The 20,537-nt window shown below is 42.3% G+C and overlaps 1 protein-coding gene across 1 annotated transcript; it reads right to left on the bottom strand.

Annotated features, from left to right (window-relative positions):
- Window positions 1–4,934: 4,934 nt before the first annotated feature.
- Window positions 4,935–19,408, bottom strand: LOC132955380 (synaptopodin 2-like protein). Its single transcript, XM_061028225.1, has 5 exons — window positions 19,000–19,408; window positions 14,186–14,337; window positions 13,800–14,066; window positions 12,959–13,347; window positions 4,935–7,871 (listed from the first exon to the last, which is right to left on the bottom strand). The coding sequence occupies exons 1-5, from the start codon at window positions 19,099–19,101 to the stop codon at window positions 5,146–5,148; spliced, it is 3,636 nt and encodes a 1,211-aa protein (XP_060884208.1). The 5' UTR covers window positions 19,102–19,408; the 3' UTR covers window positions 4,935–5,145.
- Window positions 19,409–20,537: the final 1,129 nt, after the last annotated feature.

Here is a 20,537-nt window from a genome sequence, read left to right as displayed (position 1 = left end):
TTTTTTGATGCATTGTGCCGTCCTTCCCTGAATCATCTTTCGATTTGTCACTGGAATGTCTTCTTTTCTTTTTTTTTTTTCACATCTTTCTTTATTTTACACAGAGAAAGGCAGAAGAACGGAGCCTCCAAAAGCTCAGGTGAGAAAAAATAAAGAACTGTTCCCACAGTTTATATAGTCTGTGCTCACCATTTCAAACAGTGGGTACGGTTTTGTAAACTGTGCGTATGGAATCTGTGCTCACTGATGCTTTATATAGTTACATTATACAACTTATAACAATGATGAAACATTAAGAGTGGTCAGATGAATATTTCATATGACATATTTCAGTGTCTGGTCTGGCATGAAATAAATTGGATATTATATGTCCAAAATTCTACTCATCAATAAAAGTTGAGTATGCACAAAACAAGGCCTGAAACTCTGAAGCTAACTTTTCAAAAGTACAATCAGTTTACTGCACATTGCACATATTGCACAAGTTTACTTTTTCCTTTAAATTTTATTTTATTTTATTTACCATTTTGTACATTTTGCACAATTTAGAATTTATTACTGTAATTATTATTTATCTTATTTTTACGTCATTTTATTTGATCTATTTTACCTTATCTTATTTTACCTTATTTTGGTTGTATTGCACCGCGGGACGGAGACAAACGCAATTTCGATTCCACTGTATGTCTGGCATATTTTGGAATTGACAATAAAGTTGACTTTGACTTTGACTTTGACTTTGACTTTGAAACTGTAGTACGCCACTTACCACGCAAAGTTTGCGATCTATAAGGACAAAACTGACAAAATGTGCACACTAGTGAGCAAACACTGACCCATGTGTCAAGTACATGGGGGCAGGGGAATTGATAACCCAGACTGTGAGGTGGTGAATTGAAACCAGATTGAATATTGATACCTTTACTTTCACCAAATATCAACCTTTATTGATCGATTAAATTTCTGTAGTGAACTGTTTTCTACAAGTGCCTTTCGATATGAAAAGATCATTTAATTTCTTAATATAAAGTCTGACATACAGGATGTAAGAGTTCATCAGCATTGTCTCACCTTCACTCACCCAGAGCACAGAGGACAGGACTGTGATCGTGATCGTTTGATGAAGAAATCCAAACGCCAAAAACCATGAAAAAAACTGTGGTACCATAGTTCAAGTAGTATTTATTCATGTATTTTAATATTGAAACATCTTGGTATGATTTAAAACTTCATACTGGCAGCTGTTACACTGGTATCTGCATGTCAGTCATGCAAACGGCATATAATAATGGCGTTTTTTTTACATTTCTATATTTATTATGTCTTAATCAATGTCTGCTGTAAATCTCTTTGGTTCGAATCCTGTTGTTTTTGAATGTGCTACATAATAAAAGTGACGTGACTTTTCCGCTGTGTTACTTTGAGTCGTGGTGCGGCAGTAAACAAACCCTTGTTCAGCCAACTTCGAGCAACAATGGATCTTCTGGAGAGAATTTCAGCAGAAGAGGCAAGGAACCACGCCAGCAGCTCTGTGAGGGCAGTACTTTGGAAAGCTAGCATGCGTATCAGCTAACATTAATAGCGCTAATATTCAGTTTTGAAATGTTTAAACGGTTTATAGGGTTTCATTGTCTTCATCTAAGCACAGGCTGTTAGCATGTTAAGTTTACCAACAATACTGCTAAGGCTAATGCAACCGGAAAAATGCAATGCAATACGTTAATGGGATAATTCATCACACAGAAACAATTAATGTCTGTGCACATATCTATGTGTATGAAAATTGTTTAAATAGATCTTTGGATACGCTACTGCAGGTAATAACTGAAAATTGAGCTGCTGGAGGTACGAGATGTCAAAGTCATGCACAGAGGAATCCATGATTCATCCTTTGAGACCATGGTTGCTTTTAGAAAAATGTATAAAAATCAATCTTGTATATGTCGAGATATTTCAGTCAGGACAAAATTGACAAAGGATCAACTGAGCGATATAAAGCCATGCCAGCAGCACAGATAACAATCACTCGTGCAGCGTGGTAGTCTTGAAATTGGATGAGCCGGATGGCCTTGACACAGATGTGTGTTGAAGCTAGGCCATAAATCCATCAGAGCAGGAAACTCCCAGTTTGAAGGTTTATTACACGCTGGTTTGTCATTACAAATCACCTTCCAGTACTTTTTTCCAATCAAGCTGCGCAGATAAATTACTGTAATTTGAATAATAACAATAAAGAATCAAATGATCTCCAAACTAAAAATCCCCAAATGTTTAATCCACAAGAATGTGAGAAAGACTGTTTCTGTTCCGACCTGCCCCTAAACCCAGACCTTTGACTCCAAACACTCGACTCCCTTGACCCAGAGACTCGGAGAGATCAAAGAGCCTCTTTGGCAAAGCAGCAGGATGAGACAGGATGTACCAGGTAGCTTCCCCCCCTCCCCCCCCCCTCCCACTCTCAATAACATTGTAAAAAGCCATCAGAATTAAGAGTTTAGCACAGCGCCAAATAGCTGGAGATTAACTGCTCCAAAAATAGGTAAAATGGGATATGTGTGTGTTTTCGTGTGTGCATGTGGACGACAGAGGAATAAACAGAAAAGAGGGGAGAGACCACATAGGCGAACTGCAGAACTAATTTTGTAATTTGGCCAAGGAGTGAAAAACAGCCACTCCAGTCATTACTAAAAGTGCAGCCAAAGCTTTTATATGTTTCTAAAATCCCATGACCTACTTTGTTGAAAAGTGAATTTGCTGCACACTGGAGAGGTTGAGATTTTGTGTGTGTTTTATCTTCCACCAGCACAGCAGCTTAATTTACCAGTGGACCTGAACTGGAGTTAGCAGCTAAAGTTAGCGCCCGTCTGTCACCTGATGCCAGTCGAGGGTCAAAGGTTAGATCCCTCTCTGAAGACGTGGTTGGGTTTCACAGCTCTGAGGACATCGGGTGGCTGTCATTAAATGTCTTTAAAATGTAAGCCCACAATCATAAAACTGGAATTATCACATATTAAATATCAAGCAGAAGAAAAGAAATGCATTTATTTAACATAATCTTTCATATCTTTCATTACTCATCTTGATAACTTAATATCCTGTGTTTAGAGTTATGTAGGAAATATATTTTATGATGTTAAAAGAAAAGAGTATATAATGGAAAATGTTGCATTTGGAAAAAGTCTTAATTATAGCTATGTTAACTCTCAATCGAGTTAATTATTATTTTTTTAATACTTTTTATTTGATAGTTTTGAAGAAAAATAACATAAACTGTCAGAATGAGCATAGATCTACATATAAGTGCATCATCTATACAGGCATGGATAAATATTTCTGTTAGCTCATTCTACGACAGAAGAGAAGAGTGAGCAAAAAGGAAGGAAAAATCAATCGAGTGAATTAAGGAGACCATAAACTGTACTGTGAAAGTGCAACATGCCTGGATGGCAAATCCTGCAGTGCCTCCATGTGGTGAAAGTAAAAAAAAAAAAAACATTATCCTGCTGCTATAACTATTGCCTTTGAAGGCTGGGTATTTGATCCTAAAACTGTGTAAATCCTGAGGGAACAATTAAGCTGTTAAGACTAGTCAGCAACTACCTGAAAGAGAGAAAAGAATAAAAAAAGTGATGGGAGGAGATGATACAGGGACCTGGTGTGGGAGAAAGTGATGACGTGGGTGACACAGGAAGAAACAGAGTGACAGCTGATGTGAGTCATGTCTATTTTTATTCAGTCTCTCAGTCTCCGTGGAAAAGAATCACAGCGAAACAGACACGTTATAGCACTCCTGTATCATATCAACGGATCAAAAAATAAATGCTATACTGTAAAAGATTTCCCTTCTTTACAACAGCTGTTCTTCTCGACAAATTAAAAACTACAGAAAACAAAGCACAAACCGCTGCATATATGCATACTAAAAAATAACAGAAATATGAATACAATTCTTTTATTTGTATATTTCTGAGGGGGGAACTGACCATATTCAAATGGCAGGATTATTTATCTGATGTCACACTCAGAGTGGGAAGCATATGAATCTGCAAAGTTGTACTGTGTTGTATTAACCTCAGGAATTTTAAGAATATCCAACTAAAAAGACAATTTACAGTGAAAATCAAAAATAACATCAGGCCAGATTAAATTTCAACTAAATTAAAGCTATTGTCTGACAACAGCTAATGTTTGCATTCAGCCTCTTCCTAACTAATAAAGGGAATGCTATGAAGTGGCCAGTGCTAACATAAAACAAAAATAATAAAATCAAACATTTGTGATAAATTGGGAAGTAGTAAAATGATAGTGATTGTCAGATTTTTTTTTTTGTTTATACAACATTATGACATGTAAAGGAGCCACAGGCCGGACTTGAACCCGGGCCGCCCATTTGGAGGACCATGGCCTCCGTACATGGGGCGCGACCTCTGCTAGGACATCTGCACCCCTTTATACAATTTTCAACCTGGAACACAACTGTAAAAGATAATACCGGCTTCTTTTCTCCACTTGACATCAGAGGAAAATTTAATCTGAGTGAATGTTGTGAATTAAAGCAATAGCAGGACGTTAAATTTGTTAGTAGGCAACCTTTCAAATATTATATTTCTGGATCGCAACAGGTACTATCGGATATGTACACATTGTGAGGCTACAAGTCCAACATGCATTTCTACAGCTCATAAGCTATTGTCTAAAAAAACCTCAGTTCATCAGTGCTTTTCTTTTCATTGGTGACCACACCTCTTTCAACAGTCTTGTCTTCACATCCTCTATTCTTCTTTTTTTTTATGTTCATCATCAATCAGTGCATTTTTATTAATTTCCCTCAGCCGGTCCTTTCATTATGCCATTGCGCACAATTCTTTCAACTTTTCTCAGGTGACCTCGCCGCATTTCCTAAAACACAGTTCTCCCTAAAAAAAAAAAAAAAATTTAAATCACAAGATACTGTAAATGGGTCAAAAAGATTAAATGTTAAATTTGCTACTTGGGTGGCCATTCTAAAAGGTTTATGTGATAAAACATGGCTGATAAAAAAAGATAGCTGCAGCCCTGATTAACAATAACACAATACTAAAAACACATAGAAAACATTCCTCAGCGCTCCCACAGAGCCATGGTTTGAAATGTCCAGAACAGAGTTCAGTGTGCAGTAGATCCTGGGCGCCAGACACTAGGCTGCAGACCCAGGTTGGAAGTGCTGAACCTGGGCTTGGGGACCCTGGCCAGTTGAGTGCTGCTAGACACTGGCAGAGAGCCACCAGTGGGGCTCAGAGGACTCAGATCTGGGGCACTCTTAAACTGCCTGTTGGCCTGGGCAGTGTTGGAGGGCTGAAGGTGTGAGAAAGTAGGACACTGGACAAGATTTTGAGCATGAGCTGAGGAGAAGGAGGGAAGCTGTGGGAGTGGAGCAGTGGGGGCAGGGGGAGGTGGAGGAGACATAGGGGAGGGTGCCCACTGATGTTGGTAAGGTTGTGGTTGAGGTTGATAAGGGTGGGGTTGAGATTGGAAAGGTTGAGTTTGGTAGGCCTGGTAGGGGGTTTGACCAGCTGTAGGTGGAGGGGATGTCATATCAGAGCGCCACAGAGGTTCTCCGAGTGTTGTAGCTGACCGAGGTACGATAACTTTGAGGGCTGGCCCTGTGGATGTTGGGGGAGGTGTCGAGAATCGCTTTACCTCATACACTCTTGCTGTCTTCTGAGGACCACTTGCACTTCCTTGCTGCTGCTGATAGGTGGAGGTATTCTGGGGAACCCCGCCCCCATAGCTGAACAGAGAAGAGTTGAGCTGGTAGGGCTGGTGGTTCATGATGTCCACGGATTTCGCCGCAGCTTTCTTTCCTTTGGATCCAGCTGACCCCAATTTTGCCACCTCTGCCTTCTTCTGGGCTTTCAGAGGGCAGGAGGGAGAGAGTAGCGGGTTGTAACTGATGGGAGGGGGAGCACGGATGTTTGATGAGTATTTCCAGGTGGCAGGCAGAGAAGGTGTGGGTGAGGGCTCCCTTGTCTGGGCGGGGGAGAAAGGTGCGGCAGCGACAGAGGGGGCTCGCTCCACAACATATCGATCCATCCTGTTTTGCCTACGGGCAAACAGTTGGCCTCCTTTCCCTCCCAGCTGTGGCACCTGAGGTGCCTGTGGTTTCGGAGCAACAGGAGGTGGTCTTGGTCCCTTCTGAGCTTGCAAAAAGTTGCAAGCCTCTGCACCAAGCCTCAGCCAATCCTCTTCAGGCCCTGACTCATGTCCAGTTTCCCCACTGGGTGCAGCTCCAGTCTCTGCACCTGGGGTTCTCTCAAAATGATCATCCATGTTCTGGACCATTGACATCAGGTCAGGGTTTGGATTAATATCTTTGTTCTGGACTGCACAAAACATTGGCTTCTTGTTGGCTCGACGGCGGGCATCATGCAGGATGCCAGTGCGAGTGGCGGGGACAGAGATGCGCTGCTCTCGTGACTCTATTGAATCAGCTGCAGGAGCTTGTGGAGGTGATGCAGTTTCCATGACAGCATAGGAACTAGGAGTCATTGCACCTGTTGTATTGACGTAGGGGTGGACAGATGGTGATGAACCAAGTTGGGCGATGGGAGGAGGAGGGGTTGGCTGGGTATGGAAAGAAGCATGAGTCAGATCAGGTGCATGTGGTGGAGAGACGGGAGAAGCAGCTGTGTGGGTGGAAGGAGATGGGTGAGATGAATATGACATAGGAGGTTGAGGATAGAAAGGTTGAGCAGGTGGTGGATAGACGAGGGTGCTTTGAGGTGCTGAAGGAGAGAATGGAGTGGATTGGGAAGCATACACCGCAGGCTGAGGGGAAAATGTTGGTGGATTTGGTGTATGCTGGGAGAATGGCGCAGAAGACAAAGAGGAGGGAGGAGAGTTCCCAGAGGGGGGAGTGTTGCCATTCGTGTTTCTTGGGGAGATGTACAGAGAGGTGCTAGATACCGCTCTCCTCGGATCTGGCCCTGATGACTGGCGAGAAGGTTGTATGGTCATCATGGAGACTGCAGCTACTGGTTTAGTTGCCGGTTTAGGTTGGGGAGGGCGAAACATCACAGAGGTTACATTTGCACGGGAAGATGAAGGGCCCGGGGTGAAGGGGCGTGCAGTACGGTTCAGAACACCTGGAGTAGGGCTGAAATTGGCGTTCAGGTTCGGATCGGAGTCAGTGATAAGGCTAGTACTAAGATTAGGAGTAGGATTAGGGTTGAAAGGTTGCCCATTTTGACTTGGGAGGTGCGTCTGAGTTGGGGGACTCAAAACAACACTGGCACGACTAACAGCTACTGACCCTCCATTGGTCAGAGCAACAGCAGGAGGAGACATTGTTGAAGGATTGTTACTGATAGGCTGCTTTGTGAAGCTGCTCTCCAGTCTGGAGCCCTGATAGGCTAAGCTCTCCAGCGCTGATATCTCCAACCCTGGATTTGGATTGACAGGGTTCACAACTCCTGGACTACGATAGTTTGAAACGTCTAGCCCAAAGCTGTGATTGGCTGTTGGCGTTGTAGGAGTAGTTGGTGTTGTTGATGGGCAAGCAGAGCTTCTCTTGTCAAGCAGATCTAGATAACCTGTATCCCACGTTGGGTCGAATGATGCCGAGAATCCTTCTTCATCTACTTCTGAACCACTTAGAACTGAACTTCCTCCTTCCTCCTCCGTCTCCCCCTCTGTATCACCTCCTCTGTCTCCCTCAACTTTGCCGAAGCAGGTCAGTGTGTATTTCTTGGCCCTCTGCCGGCGTTTCTTGAACATAAGCACCCCTTTCGAGTTGGGGTTGGGGGCATCAGTCAGCAAAGAGGCAATAGAGCGACATTTAGTACGCGCTTCTTTCACCTGTTTCTCCACCAGACTCTCCCCACGATGCAACTCTGCAAGACAGAAAGAAGATAGAGAGAGACGCTGGAATGAATGAGCTATTGGAGAGGAAACAAAGGATGGAAATAGTAATGGAATTTGGATGAATAAATAACAAGGCAAAGGCTACATACAACGGAAACAACAGTGGGATAGCTGGGATGAGGATTACCACTGACAGACAGGAGTGTGTGATGAGGATTTACAACAAAGAATTCCTGCTGCTCTCCCGAGTTGACTCACACTCTCCAGGAAGGTTAGATCAGGGTTTATCTCCTGCACATATGCTTGTCTTTGCCTTTGTGTCTGCACTTGTGCTCACCAGCATGTGCACACAAGTGTATCTCTGCTTAGTCCAAGGCTATTTAAGACTTTTTAGTACCCTGGCTTACCTCACATGAATATCTTCACTACATAACTATTGAGTGATGCACCCTCAACTCATTCAACTCAACTGGCGTAATATACTTAAAGTTTCCCAAACAAAACAATCCCACAGACACATTAAGTATCAGACTTTGGGATTCCAGCTGCAAAGTTTTGTGAAAAACTCCACAAGAATTGACATAAAGTGAAGAAGACTATACAGCTGTACTCTCAGCTCTTTAAAACGCTTTTTGGCAAAGTGGTGCAGGAAACTACATGCTAACACTTTCTAATTTAGAATGTTAGCATGCTAATGTTTGCTAATGAGCACTATACACAAAAAAACAAGTGAGATCTGAGAGAATATCAATGAAAAGTCAAATGTTGATTTTTTTAAAAATCAAAATAGCAAAAGTCAGGGATCACCAAAGACATGAATATGTGTTCTGAATGTCATCCCTTTTGTTCAATATTCACTGAGATAATTTAGTCAAGGCAAAATTTGTGAAGTAACAGTTTTTTTTCAAATTATTCATTATGTACCGGTTTCATAGCAAACGATAAAGCCTAAACAAGCTGAAAAGGCACTACAGATTGTTGTTTCTTTAAAAAATTGTCCTTACTACACAAAATGACAAATTTTGATACAACCGCAGGTGGAGTGACTTACTTCCGAAATTCAAGCTAAGGATCTTCAGTCACGGCCATCAAGTTCTAATAATATTTGTATTGATGTTCATTTTTTATGTTGATGAGAACGTTCAAATAAATCCATATCATATTTAAGTAATACATTGAAAAGGACGGACCACATCTCATTATAAAACAGTGAAAATGAATTACATGTACATAGAATAGTTTGAATGTGTCTTACCTGCGTACACAGTGTTTGGGATTGTATGTCCACCTACATCTGAACCTGAAGTAGTTGTGAGGTCCCTCATGTCACAAGTATGAGTGTGTTTGTGTCCTTAAAGTCCCTCAGACCCTCCCACACACACCCAGTCCACTTCTGCTCTGAATGGTAACTGTTTTGTGTCTGTCTTCCAGCTCTTCTCTCAGAGCACAGCCCATGTAAAGACCTTTGTCTGCGTCCAGGAACTCAAAGCTACACATGATGTCAACCCACTATTCCTGTCTACGTGACAGGCATTAAACACCTGTCCACGCTGTGTCTCAGACACAAACACACACACACACACACTCACACACATACACACACAGACAAGGACAGAAGACCCCTCATAAGAGAATATTTAGACAGTAATGTCATTTGTGGTTTGTTTAAATGTATCTGTGAGTATGTGTGTGTAGGTGTGTGTGTTAGTTTTAGTGTGTGTGTGTGTGTGTGTGTGTGTGTGTGTGTGTGTGTGTGTGTGTGTGTGTGTGTGTATGAGTTCATAAAGCCATTTATAGTTTAGAGGAAAGCCTGGTCATAACTCTTCACTGATGTGCTGTTCTTCACTGATGACACTTCACACCATACAACCACTACACACACACTCACACACATAAACACACACACACACACACACACACACACACACACACACACACACACACACACACACACACACACACACACACAGCTCTCTACACAGTAACCACCTTGAATCCAAAGGCCATGCATGCTTGTGTGTGTGTGTGTGTGTGTGTGTGTGTGTGTGTGTGTGTGTGTGTGTGTGTGTGTGTGTGTGTGCGCGTGTGTGTGTGTGTGTGTGTGTGTGTGTGCGTCTGGGTGTGTGTTAGTAACTTGAGAAAGGGCAGGTCCCTGGACACCTCAGTCATCATTTGGTCCTATAGTAAAGCTCACCCTAAGACATTCTGGCCGTCAGTCATTCGTACCTGAGGACAGATCTCTCATTAGAGCGACATTCACTGATATGAATCACAGCTCACTCAGTGCATAACTATGTAGTTGTATCAGATGTGATCATTGTTTCTTTGAAAGTACTGAACTGCTCCATCGTTGCCTGGCAAACACCTGTTGGTTTGCCGTTTGTCTGGCAAACTGAGCGGTGTCCAAAATGGCCGTGTGGGGGGTCTACCTTCTCTGGTCAAAACAATAACAAACCAGACTCAAAACTTAGAAGGACGACATACTGCATACTGGCTGCTGCATTGTTGTGACAGAAGCCAGCATTTCAACATAGCATAGTCGGATCATTTTATGATTTAATTCATTAGATATCTCACGTGTTGGTCCTTTAACATGATGTCTGTGTCGGAAATTTTCAAAGCATTTAGTGTTTTCACTACAGCCCAACAACAATCAATGAATCAAGTGCAATGACAAAAAAAAGAAGACCAAAATCAGATATCTGTGATTGCCATGCCTGGTTAAAAGTCTGACGATCATGTCATTCTGTCAGAAAAAACAATATTTAAAGGCTTATCTGCCTGTGTAAGTAGCAGTACATACCTGCCCACCGTCACACTCTGCCTGTGCACTAGCTAGCAAACAAGCTAATCATTAAAGACAAGCAGAAAAAAGTAGTGTGATTAGGTTTGTGATTTGCTTCTCAGCACTTTTTTAGTCATCCTGCATGGCAATTAAGGCAGTGCATATTTTATATGCTTCTGGGATTGACTTTTACATTATTCAGGTTGGCAACCTCCGGTGTTGAAAAATGAGCCAGTGCAAAAATCTGCAGTTCATCGGGTGTCCACTTGAGGCTGACTCCAATAGAGTCGGACGTCACATACACACCCTTTCCAAAAATGCCAATTTTTACAGCAGAAATGTACATGTTTACAGCCTGATACAATAAACTATGTTGATCTGTTTAGTTATTGTATTCATCGGCACACACTGTACGAGGGGTGAATATTTTTTACAACTCATCCCTAGCACTAACAGTTGGGTGACCTCACTCAGTCTTCTTCCATTAATATTTACAGTCTATGGTTGGATACTTTCTAAAAAAAAAATAGCTGTTATCTGCTTGTTGTCTCTAAAGCTCACTATGTATTCTTTCACTTGTGTTAGACGGCAGATTATGTCGCCTTTAGACAGAACCAGGCTAGCTGTTTTCCCCTGTTCCTGTCTTTACGCTAAGCTATGCTAACTCCTCCCCATCCCCATACCTGCGTATCAACCTTACACATACAAAACCGGTATAAATCCTTTCTTCTTGCCCCCAGCTTGAAAGCAAAGAAGTGTATTATCATCCATTGGCATCAGTCTGATCACCAAAATCACCTTTTCAATAGCAGTTTTCATTATCTTATTTTGTCTCCAAATCTTTATTTTACAATACAAAATAGAACACAAATGTTTTTTTCCCCACTACTTTTCAGTTTCAGTACATTAACTTGCACATTAACACATTCAGCCAAATTTACACAACCGCACACACATTCACCGCATATTCAGCTGTGTGGCCTATGAGTTATATTCCGCGTCCAGGATGTCAATCAGAAGCTTTGATGCCTATAAATACAGCGAGTGAGGTAAATGCTCAGAATACTGACAGCAGAGACAGACTGCTGTTTCAGGGGACAGAAAGGGATGGGAGGGGGGGGGGGGGAAGGGGAATATCTCTGTGGGTATCTGGTATATCTCACCCCATCACCACCAGCCTGTAAAGGTAACTTGATGCTCCAGTTTTAGGAGATCACCACTAGAGGGCGGTCTAGCCGTTGTTTCAGATTCAAACACTACACCACAAAACTGCAGCCGATGCCTTTGGGGACACTGAGAGGAGTCTTTGGAATTTAAATTAAAAAAGTAAAAACATTGCGGATAAGTCTGAAATAGTTGCATCACCATCAGAAGCAAGATACGTTCCTGCTTATTCATTAAGTGCTGGTCTTTAATCCTCTAACTTGATAAGCTAATGTTCAGATTCAACTGAATAAAGTTGCATCAGAAAATTAGTAATTAGATACTTTTCTTCTCAGTTTTTGGGCAACAAGTAAGCCTCAAGAGAGCCTCTGTGATGCATGTAGTATCTTTGCAGAGTTATTCAAAACTATTATTTTGGTTCTGGAGGAGTGGTTAGAGCATGTTTGGGCTGGCGTTGTCTGTGGTGGTGCGGTCCGAAAACTTTGTCTTCATAAGAGACCCTGGAGATAACTGTGGCAACAGTCTGACATTGTATTTATGGAAATTATATATACAGCCATGTCATGCTGTTAGGGTATGGAAGACTATAACTAGTGTTGTGATATCATGTACACTCTAAAATCTGAAAGGTCCAGTTGTCCAACATTAGGACTATATTCATTTTTGTTCCTTTTTTTCCACGAACAGGAGTTTTTAATTTCATGACATCTTTTCTCTGCTGATTGGAAACGAAAGGGATTTTCCCATCATCCTTTAAACTTATGTCAGCATTTAAGAATTTCACAAAACTAAAATGCAAATACACAATGACTGTGTGTCTTTTTTTTTCCTGTTTATTTGTAAAATACCCTGTGATGTTCAGTTGTTTTTTAAAATGTTTATTTTGGGGTTTTTATGCCTTTATTTTAGAGATAGGAAAGTGGATAGAGTCAGATATCATGGAGACAGAGAGAGTGGGGAATGACATGCGGGAAAGGAGCCACAGGTCAGACTTGAGCCCAGGCTGCACGCTTGGAAGTCTATGGCCTCCGTACGTGGGGCAAGCACACTAACCACTAGGCTACCGCGACCCCCCCACAGTTTTTTGTATTTCAAACTGTAAATAAATATTTCTCTACGTATGTGTACTGTAGGTGTACTGTAGTTTGTAAAGAGATATATACTCACTGGCTTGCCGGGCTTTATCCTTGTAAGTGGTTGAGAGCTCATCACTGAGAGGGGTCATCTGTGGTCCCACCATCGGCACCAGATGTTTACCTGAGCCCGACATCAGAGCCTCTTTAGCCCGCTCAGGAGACACGAGAGGCGGGCAGGTCAGCCCGATGACGACCCCCGCCTCCTGGAAGCCGCTGTCCCCCTCTCCCTCCCCCTCAGCTAACCCCTGATCCGGGGTGGGTGTGAGCGAGTGAGGGGTCAGAGTGTGTGGAGTGTGCGCTGGAGTGGTCCAGTCGGCCTGGAGGGGCTGGTAGATGAGCTCTCTGCGAGGCACGCCAAGAAGAGTCTGACCATCCCACTGCCCCTGCAGGGAAACCCCGGCATCTGTGGCGCTTTCATACCTTAGAGGGGATACAGGACAAACTAGGTTGATGCGTTTAATAATTCAGATGTCTAAAATTCTGAGATTGAGAGGTTGTCACAGTGACTCAGTTGGCCTTATATTGTGTAGTGTTGACATCTTGGGAGGGAAACATTTCTGTCTCATAGTTGATGTCGTGCGAGAAATAGAAATCTGCTTCTGTACTGGAAGGTCAAATCTTAAAACCTTATCTGTTTATATATATTTTTTTTATCAGGATACAATGACAATATATTTTACAAACAGTGGGGATTGTGGTTGTTAAAGGGTATACTATGTTTCTTGTTGGGCATAAACCAGGTACGTTCTATTTACTTTATGAAATCTTGTAAAATGTTGATATCCACAACATAATCTTTTGTTAAAAAGGAAAATAAACTTTTTGGGGGGGAGAAAACACAGAGAACAAAAAGTGGGCTCTATGTCTCTTACCCGCTCATCTCTGACGTCTCCTCCTCTTCCTGGTTGTCATAGCGAGCAGGTGAGCGAGCGTGTGGGGGTGTGCGACGTTGGCGTCGATGTGTGTGCGACTGTGTGTCTGCGTCACTGTCTGTTTCTCCGTAGTACGCCTCGCTGTCAGGCGGGGACGTGATGCCGCTGGGTACCCCTGTGGGGGAGAGGACGGAGGAACGGTTGGAGGTGGGAGACTGGACCCTAGTGGAGGAGCGGGTTGATGCTGCGTGGAAACCAGAAGGAGCCCTAAAAACATACAGGTGATGACATGTTGTAAAAATGTCAAACATAAAAATGTTTGTTCTGCATTTCCTCATGTAACAAGATCAGAGAGAGTGTGTGTGTGAGAGAATCCATATTCTGACCTTTTGACCCTCAGGTTGAGTGTAGCGCTCTGTGTATCTATGAGGCTCATGGCTTGAGCATGACTGAAATCAGTGCACATCTGGTCACCGATGGCGACCAGCTCGTCATGCTCTTTCAGTCCTGCTCTGCATGCTTTGCTGCGCTTGCGTACCTGCAGAGAGGAAAGGGTTAATAACACATTGATTCTTGTAGATAGAGCACAGTAAACACTTATTTGACGTTAATGAGAATGATTTGCCCTTCATCCTTTTTTAAAGTAGTTAACTTTTAGAAGAGAGGTTCTCTCCTTTCTCAAAATGAAAATACTTGAAACGATGCTTGAGATTTTTGCCCTGTTACCTATGCCTATAAGGAGTTGCCAGAAGGGTTATATATCTTTGGGGAAAATCAATCATCACAAAAAAGATGAACTTCATGGAGATACTGACGGAGTAATTATAGTTCTATGCAATATAGTGTATAATTTTCTCATTCTTTGCAAGCCTGGGAGTAATACAATGAGCTCATGTTCTATTTGCTCGATGCATTTTGTCCCTCTTACTTTTACACAGATCTGCATATGACCAAATTCCACCTCAATTCTTTTACCAAAAAAAAAAGTCTTTCTCTTAGGTGCCATTCACCCCTACTAAACGTGCAGAATGGTTTATTCCAACCAGAAAGTGACTGACGCTGGCGCACAAAGAAAGCACTATCGGTTCAAATGCAAGACAGTTGCATTTATAACATTTTTTTTTTTTTTCCCCACATATTCATAGTTTAATCAAGCTGCATTAAGGTTTTCAAAGAGTCCCCTGTGGTCTAAATGAAACATCTGTGCTGTGCTTTGGTCAAAATATAACATGAATCAAGCACCAGAGGAGGTTTGTGACCCTGTATAAAGCAGCTCTCTCAGAACGCTCCGTTTTGGTGTGTGTGTCTCTTTAAATGCAATGAGCCCGCCCCCCCAGTGAGTTTTCCCGGCACTCCTCTGTAGCGAGAATAAAAATGGCCGACCTGCTCAAAAGTTTTGCTCTAGGCTGGGGGTGGAGTCCATGGGTGGAGATACCAGGGGAGGGGAGGGTTTTTTTTTTTTTTTTTTTACCAGAATCCCACTGTGATGTCACAAGTTGAGCAAATTTGAAACAGAGCATTTTTCTCCGTGTTGTAAGACTTGTGCAGACCACAAACAAAGGACCGGATGGGTTTATTTCACATTTTGTGTTTCGGTAGACACTCAGGTTACCCAAATATATGTTCAAAAACACTGTCAAAGTGGATTTTTCATAATATGTCCCCTGCAACTGAAATAGACTGCATACTTATTGATATCTTATACATATTTTGATGTGGACAAATGTAAGCGTTTAAAAAAAATAAGAACTGCAGATGTTACCGAAGAAGTGTCACACTTTCTCTGCTGTGATTTTTTTAAGCCCAAATTGTCAGTATTTATACCAAACTCTTAAAGTTAATTGGGTCATTTGCGTGACATGTGTGTGCTCATAGCAGTTTTAGATGAATTGTTTGGGTTGTGGTGGTGCGGGCCTCAATGTCATATCTTCTCTTGAGACCCAGAATCCCCTGACGCTCTCCCTGCTACAGATCGAATGTGGTGAGTCAACTCAAGTTCCCTTTGATAAAATGTTCTGTAACTCTGCCAACATTTGGAGGACCTGATGAACAGTGCTCAGCAACGGGCAACCCTTCTAATGTTAGACATCCTGGTCCCTGTTTGAGAATAACTCATGAGGTCATGCAGCTGCTCCTGGAGGTCGCTGAGATATGATGTCATAGGATCCTTCAGGAAGTATGTCGGCCGGGGGAGGGGCGTATATATGGGAAAGTATTCTTGTAAACTAGATTACCGTGTCCTCTTAAAGAAGAATATTGGGCCTCACACAGACGCACACACACACACATCTTATCACTGTAAAAATGTTAAGAGGGGGAAAGTGTTCCTGCACTTACTTGGACTCTTTAGAGGCTGCAGTTTTTGTTTTTATCAGCAACTCTTGACCTGATAATCCAAATGTGCAAGCACAAGAACACATGCAGGACCAAACTGTCTACGTCGTACTTTCCCACTCACACAAATGTACACACACACACGCGCACACACACACACGCTGCACAAGTGAGCATCATGAAAGAGGGGGTCTGAACAGCTGCATCACCAGTCTGGACGTTGGGGGATTCCTGTCATTCGCCATATGTTCCTCACAAACCCAAAATAAAACCTTACCGAAAAGCATCAACCACATTCCTAGACAGACGAAGAAAGACTGGCGCTACTTTGACGGGAAACTGAATTAAAAAAAAACCTACAATACTATTAAACCCCTGGTTATGCGTCAAGAACGTGTGCAAGTGTCTGTGTGTGTTTGTGTGTGTTTGTATCTTTGTGTGTGAACAAGAGGCCTTCTTTTTCCATGCTCCGCTTCCAGCTCCTCTTAAATGAGCTATTCTGATCCTGCAGTTTGTGCTCCCGTCCCAACAGGGCTTATCTGAGGTATGCCCAACAACCCACACAGGAGCACACACACACACACACTCACACACACACACACACACACACACACACACACACACACACAGACAACAGGCCAAAAACACCTACACCAACAAGAGGAAGCACACACTGATCAAACTCTGATTAAAGGTGACCTTATCAGAAAATCCCGGATAAAGGAGAGGTCTTATGGCGGCCAAAATCACACCACCTCTATTTCACATCAGAGGTTATGACAGCTTCTGAGTGACCGGCCAACTCTGTAAACGTCAGTGGTGAGCGAGGTCGCGTTCCTCCCCTCCAGAATAGATTTTCTTATTAGAGAGAACATTCTGGACTGTCAACAAATATAAACTCGGACACAAAAAGCCAGCAGAGAAACCGAACAGAAAAAGTGGAATATTCCTGGGATTAAAGTCGGATTATTCGGTCTAAAAAAAATGTGCAATGATGACAGGTCCGAAAACAAGTTCATTATGTGTTCAAAGTCGACAAATGTGTGTGTGCTGTGTATCTGTCCACATAAATTCTTCTACAGTGATACAGACTGTACGTGCTTGCTCACTTCCACTTCACACTTATCGCTGCCGACTGAACGATTTTCAGGACGCAGTCGTGAAACTTGAGAAAATACTATCCCCTTAACACAAATCGAGCAAACCAAACAGTTTGGTTTGTGATTTAAAACACCTTGCAGTGTAATGACTGACAAATTAAAGTTAATAAACTATAAAATACACACAGAGGCATTCTGACATACAGCAATAGATATCGAGGAGTCTTTGTGGTTGTAGCGATCCCATTTTCAGCATTTTTCCAATGGTTAGGGTTGAGCCATTTTTGTGGAAAAGGAAGCCACCTCTCCCTTTACATCTAAATGACAGTTTGGTTTTTGGACAAAATAAGAAATATAAGGACATCTTGGCTTCAAGAAAATAACATTATCACCACATTATCACCACATTCTGTCAATTTATAGACAAACCAACTGAACAATAATTCAAGGCAATTATTGTGAAAATGAAAATAATCATAAAAGCTCTAAGTGTAAGTATACTAGGTGATACGAGAAATATATGCAATGAGCGATAACGTTGTTCAATGTTGCCATAACAATATAAATTGCGATAGATTAAACAGTGCATATAAGCTCTTATTCAGGTGCAATGTCTATCTGCTGTTCTTCATTTTTTATACAATACCTGTTTGCAGCATGTCCCACCTGAATCCAACATTGATTTTAAATATGTAAAGTGTTCTTATTCTTATAAATCTGAGGGTATTTTATAACTAGCTTAAGCTTCATCTGACTGCATCAAAGTGGTAGGAAAGCATGGCCGTCATAGCCAGGCCTCCATCCAATAGTTGTATTGTACACATGCTGAGTGAGAGAGTTTTGCTAGATGACATTTAAAGGGTTTATTGCGTTAACTTCAGACTTTCACGATGTGTTCATTGCAAAGGCTCATATCCTGATCATGATCAAACTGTGATTAATTGCACATCCCTAAAGTATGCCCCTCTATTCTGATGATGCTGCGTACTTTTTAACAATGGCCCCTCCTACACGACTAAAGATAGATTTTATTATGACATTCCATTTTACTTTCTCTATGAATTCTCCTCTCTTACACTGAACTAATACAAACATGCACTGTGTTGTGGAGGTCATTAAAACACCTTGAGGTATCTGTTTCTCTTTTTTTTTGTACTGTATAATACTGTATGTTGGATGTGATAGAAAGAGGAATTCTTGTGGTCAAAATTTCTCCAGAAACCAAGAGAAGGTTGATTTTTCTTTGATAAAGCATAGATGCTAAAAGATATTCTGATTGAGTTTCTGATTCGAAGCATTTTAACATGACTTCACTGTGAAACTAATCCGTCTTCAATTCAGTAATATGCACTTAAAGGTCAGTTTTGCCTTCTAAAACTAGTGAAAGTCAAAATACTAACCTAGAGTGGATTCACACAAAAAGTGTGTGAAACAAGTACATTCAGGCACCAGAGGTTTCTGCTAATAATGACGCTAATTCAATTAATCTTTTATTCAGATTTTTGTCCTCGACTGTAGGGTTTCTAACCAAAGCTCCAATTACAAACGCGGCAAACCACAAAACTGACCACCAAGGCCTCAGACCGCAATTTACAGCTGCAGTCTCTATCAAACCCATCTACTCATGTTACCACCTTGGCAGTAACTCCTCTTCTCACACACACACACACACACACACACACACACACACACACACACACACACACACACACACACACACACACACACACACACACACACGCACACACAAAAGGGATCCACTATACCTTGGCCACCTGTAGAGGTTTTTGCTGCTCGGCTCCTCCCTGCAGCCTGAAGCCCCACGGAGCTCCTCCTGAGAGGCAGACCACGATCTCCTCCGCCACCATCCCAGCTCACAGCCTGCTGTGTGTGTAAGATGGGGGTTTATACGTTTCTTTGCCCTTCCTCAGTCCCTCACACTGCCAGAGTCAGTGAGTGAGGTCTCCTGCTCCTCTCTGTGACCACCGAAAAATCTCTCCACCCACAAGAAGACAGAGGGGAGGCTGGCTTTCATCTGCTCCCGCTGGAATGCTGTGTCGGAGGGTGGGCACTCAGGAGGGTGAGAAGGGGCATGAGAGTGTGTGTGTGTGTGTGTGTGTGTGTGTGTGTGTGTGTGTGTGTGTGTGTGTGTGTGTGTGTGTGTGTGTGTTCATCCTCCCCAGTATCCAACACTTGCCATGTCACTCTCAAGCACTCTGTTCAGGAGGGGATGCTTGCTGATATACTCGCCCGAAATAACCACAACAGCCACTCCCTCTTCGACCCCCCCAGCTCAGTCGGCCTGGCCAGCAGCCACGGCCCACAGATTTGTCTTCAACCCCCCCCCCCCCCCCCCCCCCCCCGCCCCCACCTGCACAGACGTGGGATTAAGGATGACATATTTCAGGGATTTCAGCTGGATGACTGTCTGCATAGTTTAGCAGCTTCCCAGCAAGTTCTAGATGGAGATGTTCTCCTGCAGATCTCCTAAAAAAATGTCATTTCCATCCCTTTAAATGACTTTTTCACAAAATTTAAACAAATAAATCTTTACAAATGAGTTTTGACCATGAGGGTCTGGTTCTTTGTTGGAAAGCCCCTCTGATAAATGCTTTCCTTCGTGGCTGAATCACATCAGCTTCAACGTCTCTGATCCTGCAGAGGAAAAGCAAAAGGACAACAGTACCCAAAATGACCAAACAGCAAGATATATCTGTCCACCTTATGAAACTCATGCCAGGTTTGTGATGAACTGCTCAGTTCCATATATGGCCTAATTTTCAAGTGATCTGGGACAAAATTTGGCTCATTAACTCAATAACCTAAAAATAAACCATAGCCAATAACAGCAGCCACATACAGGCTAAGGCTGGTTCACATTGGGCCCAATTCAGATGGCTACCCTTTGCCACATCATTATTATTATTTGAAAAATTAACAATGCAGTATGCCCTTTAGCTAAAGCAGTGGTTCTCAACCAATCGAGCCTCAGGACCAACCACCAACTCCGTCATGAAAAATAATGACCCAAATTATATATTTTCTTACCAATCAGATTTATTAATTGAAATAAATGTGCAGTTTGGACCTCAGACAGTACAAAACATTTAACAGAACAAACAAACAGAACAAACAAACATGTTTAAGAAGTGCTTCATAGACTTTTTGAGAGATGTTTTTCCAGGCACACATTCCCGACCCACTAGTCTTAAAAGATCCAAGATAGCAATGGATGTGTCTGCGTACATTTTAATATGATATGATACCATAAAAATCATTATAGTATCGGACTCTTGCATAATCC

This window comes from Labrus mixtus, chromosome 21 (assembly GCF_963584025.1).
Source record: "Labrus mixtus chromosome 21, fLabMix1.1, whole genome shotgun sequence".
NCBI classification, from domain to species: Eukaryota; Metazoa; Chordata; class Actinopteri; order Labriformes; family Labridae; genus Labrus; species Labrus mixtus.
Note: the sequence above shows the minus strand (reverse complement) of the source record. Positions and strands in the feature narration are given on the sequence as shown.

What these genes read in the sequence shown, in the direction of transcription:
- LOC132955380 (XM_061028225.1), bottom strand. Translation starts at nt 19,101, where the DNA reads ATGGTGGCGGAGGAGATCGTGGTCTGCCTCTCAGGAGGAGCTCCGTGG. An exon ending in AACCTCTACAGGTGGCCAAG is followed by an intron (nt 14,338 to 18,999) that starts GTATAGTGGATC and finishes TCCTCTCTGCAG; the next exon opens with GTACGCAAGCGCAGCAAAGC. An exon ending in CTCAACCTGAGGGTCAAAAG is followed by an intron (nt 14,067 to 14,185) that starts GTCAGAATATGG and finishes GTATGTTTTTAG; the next exon opens with GGCTCCTTCTGGTTTCCACG.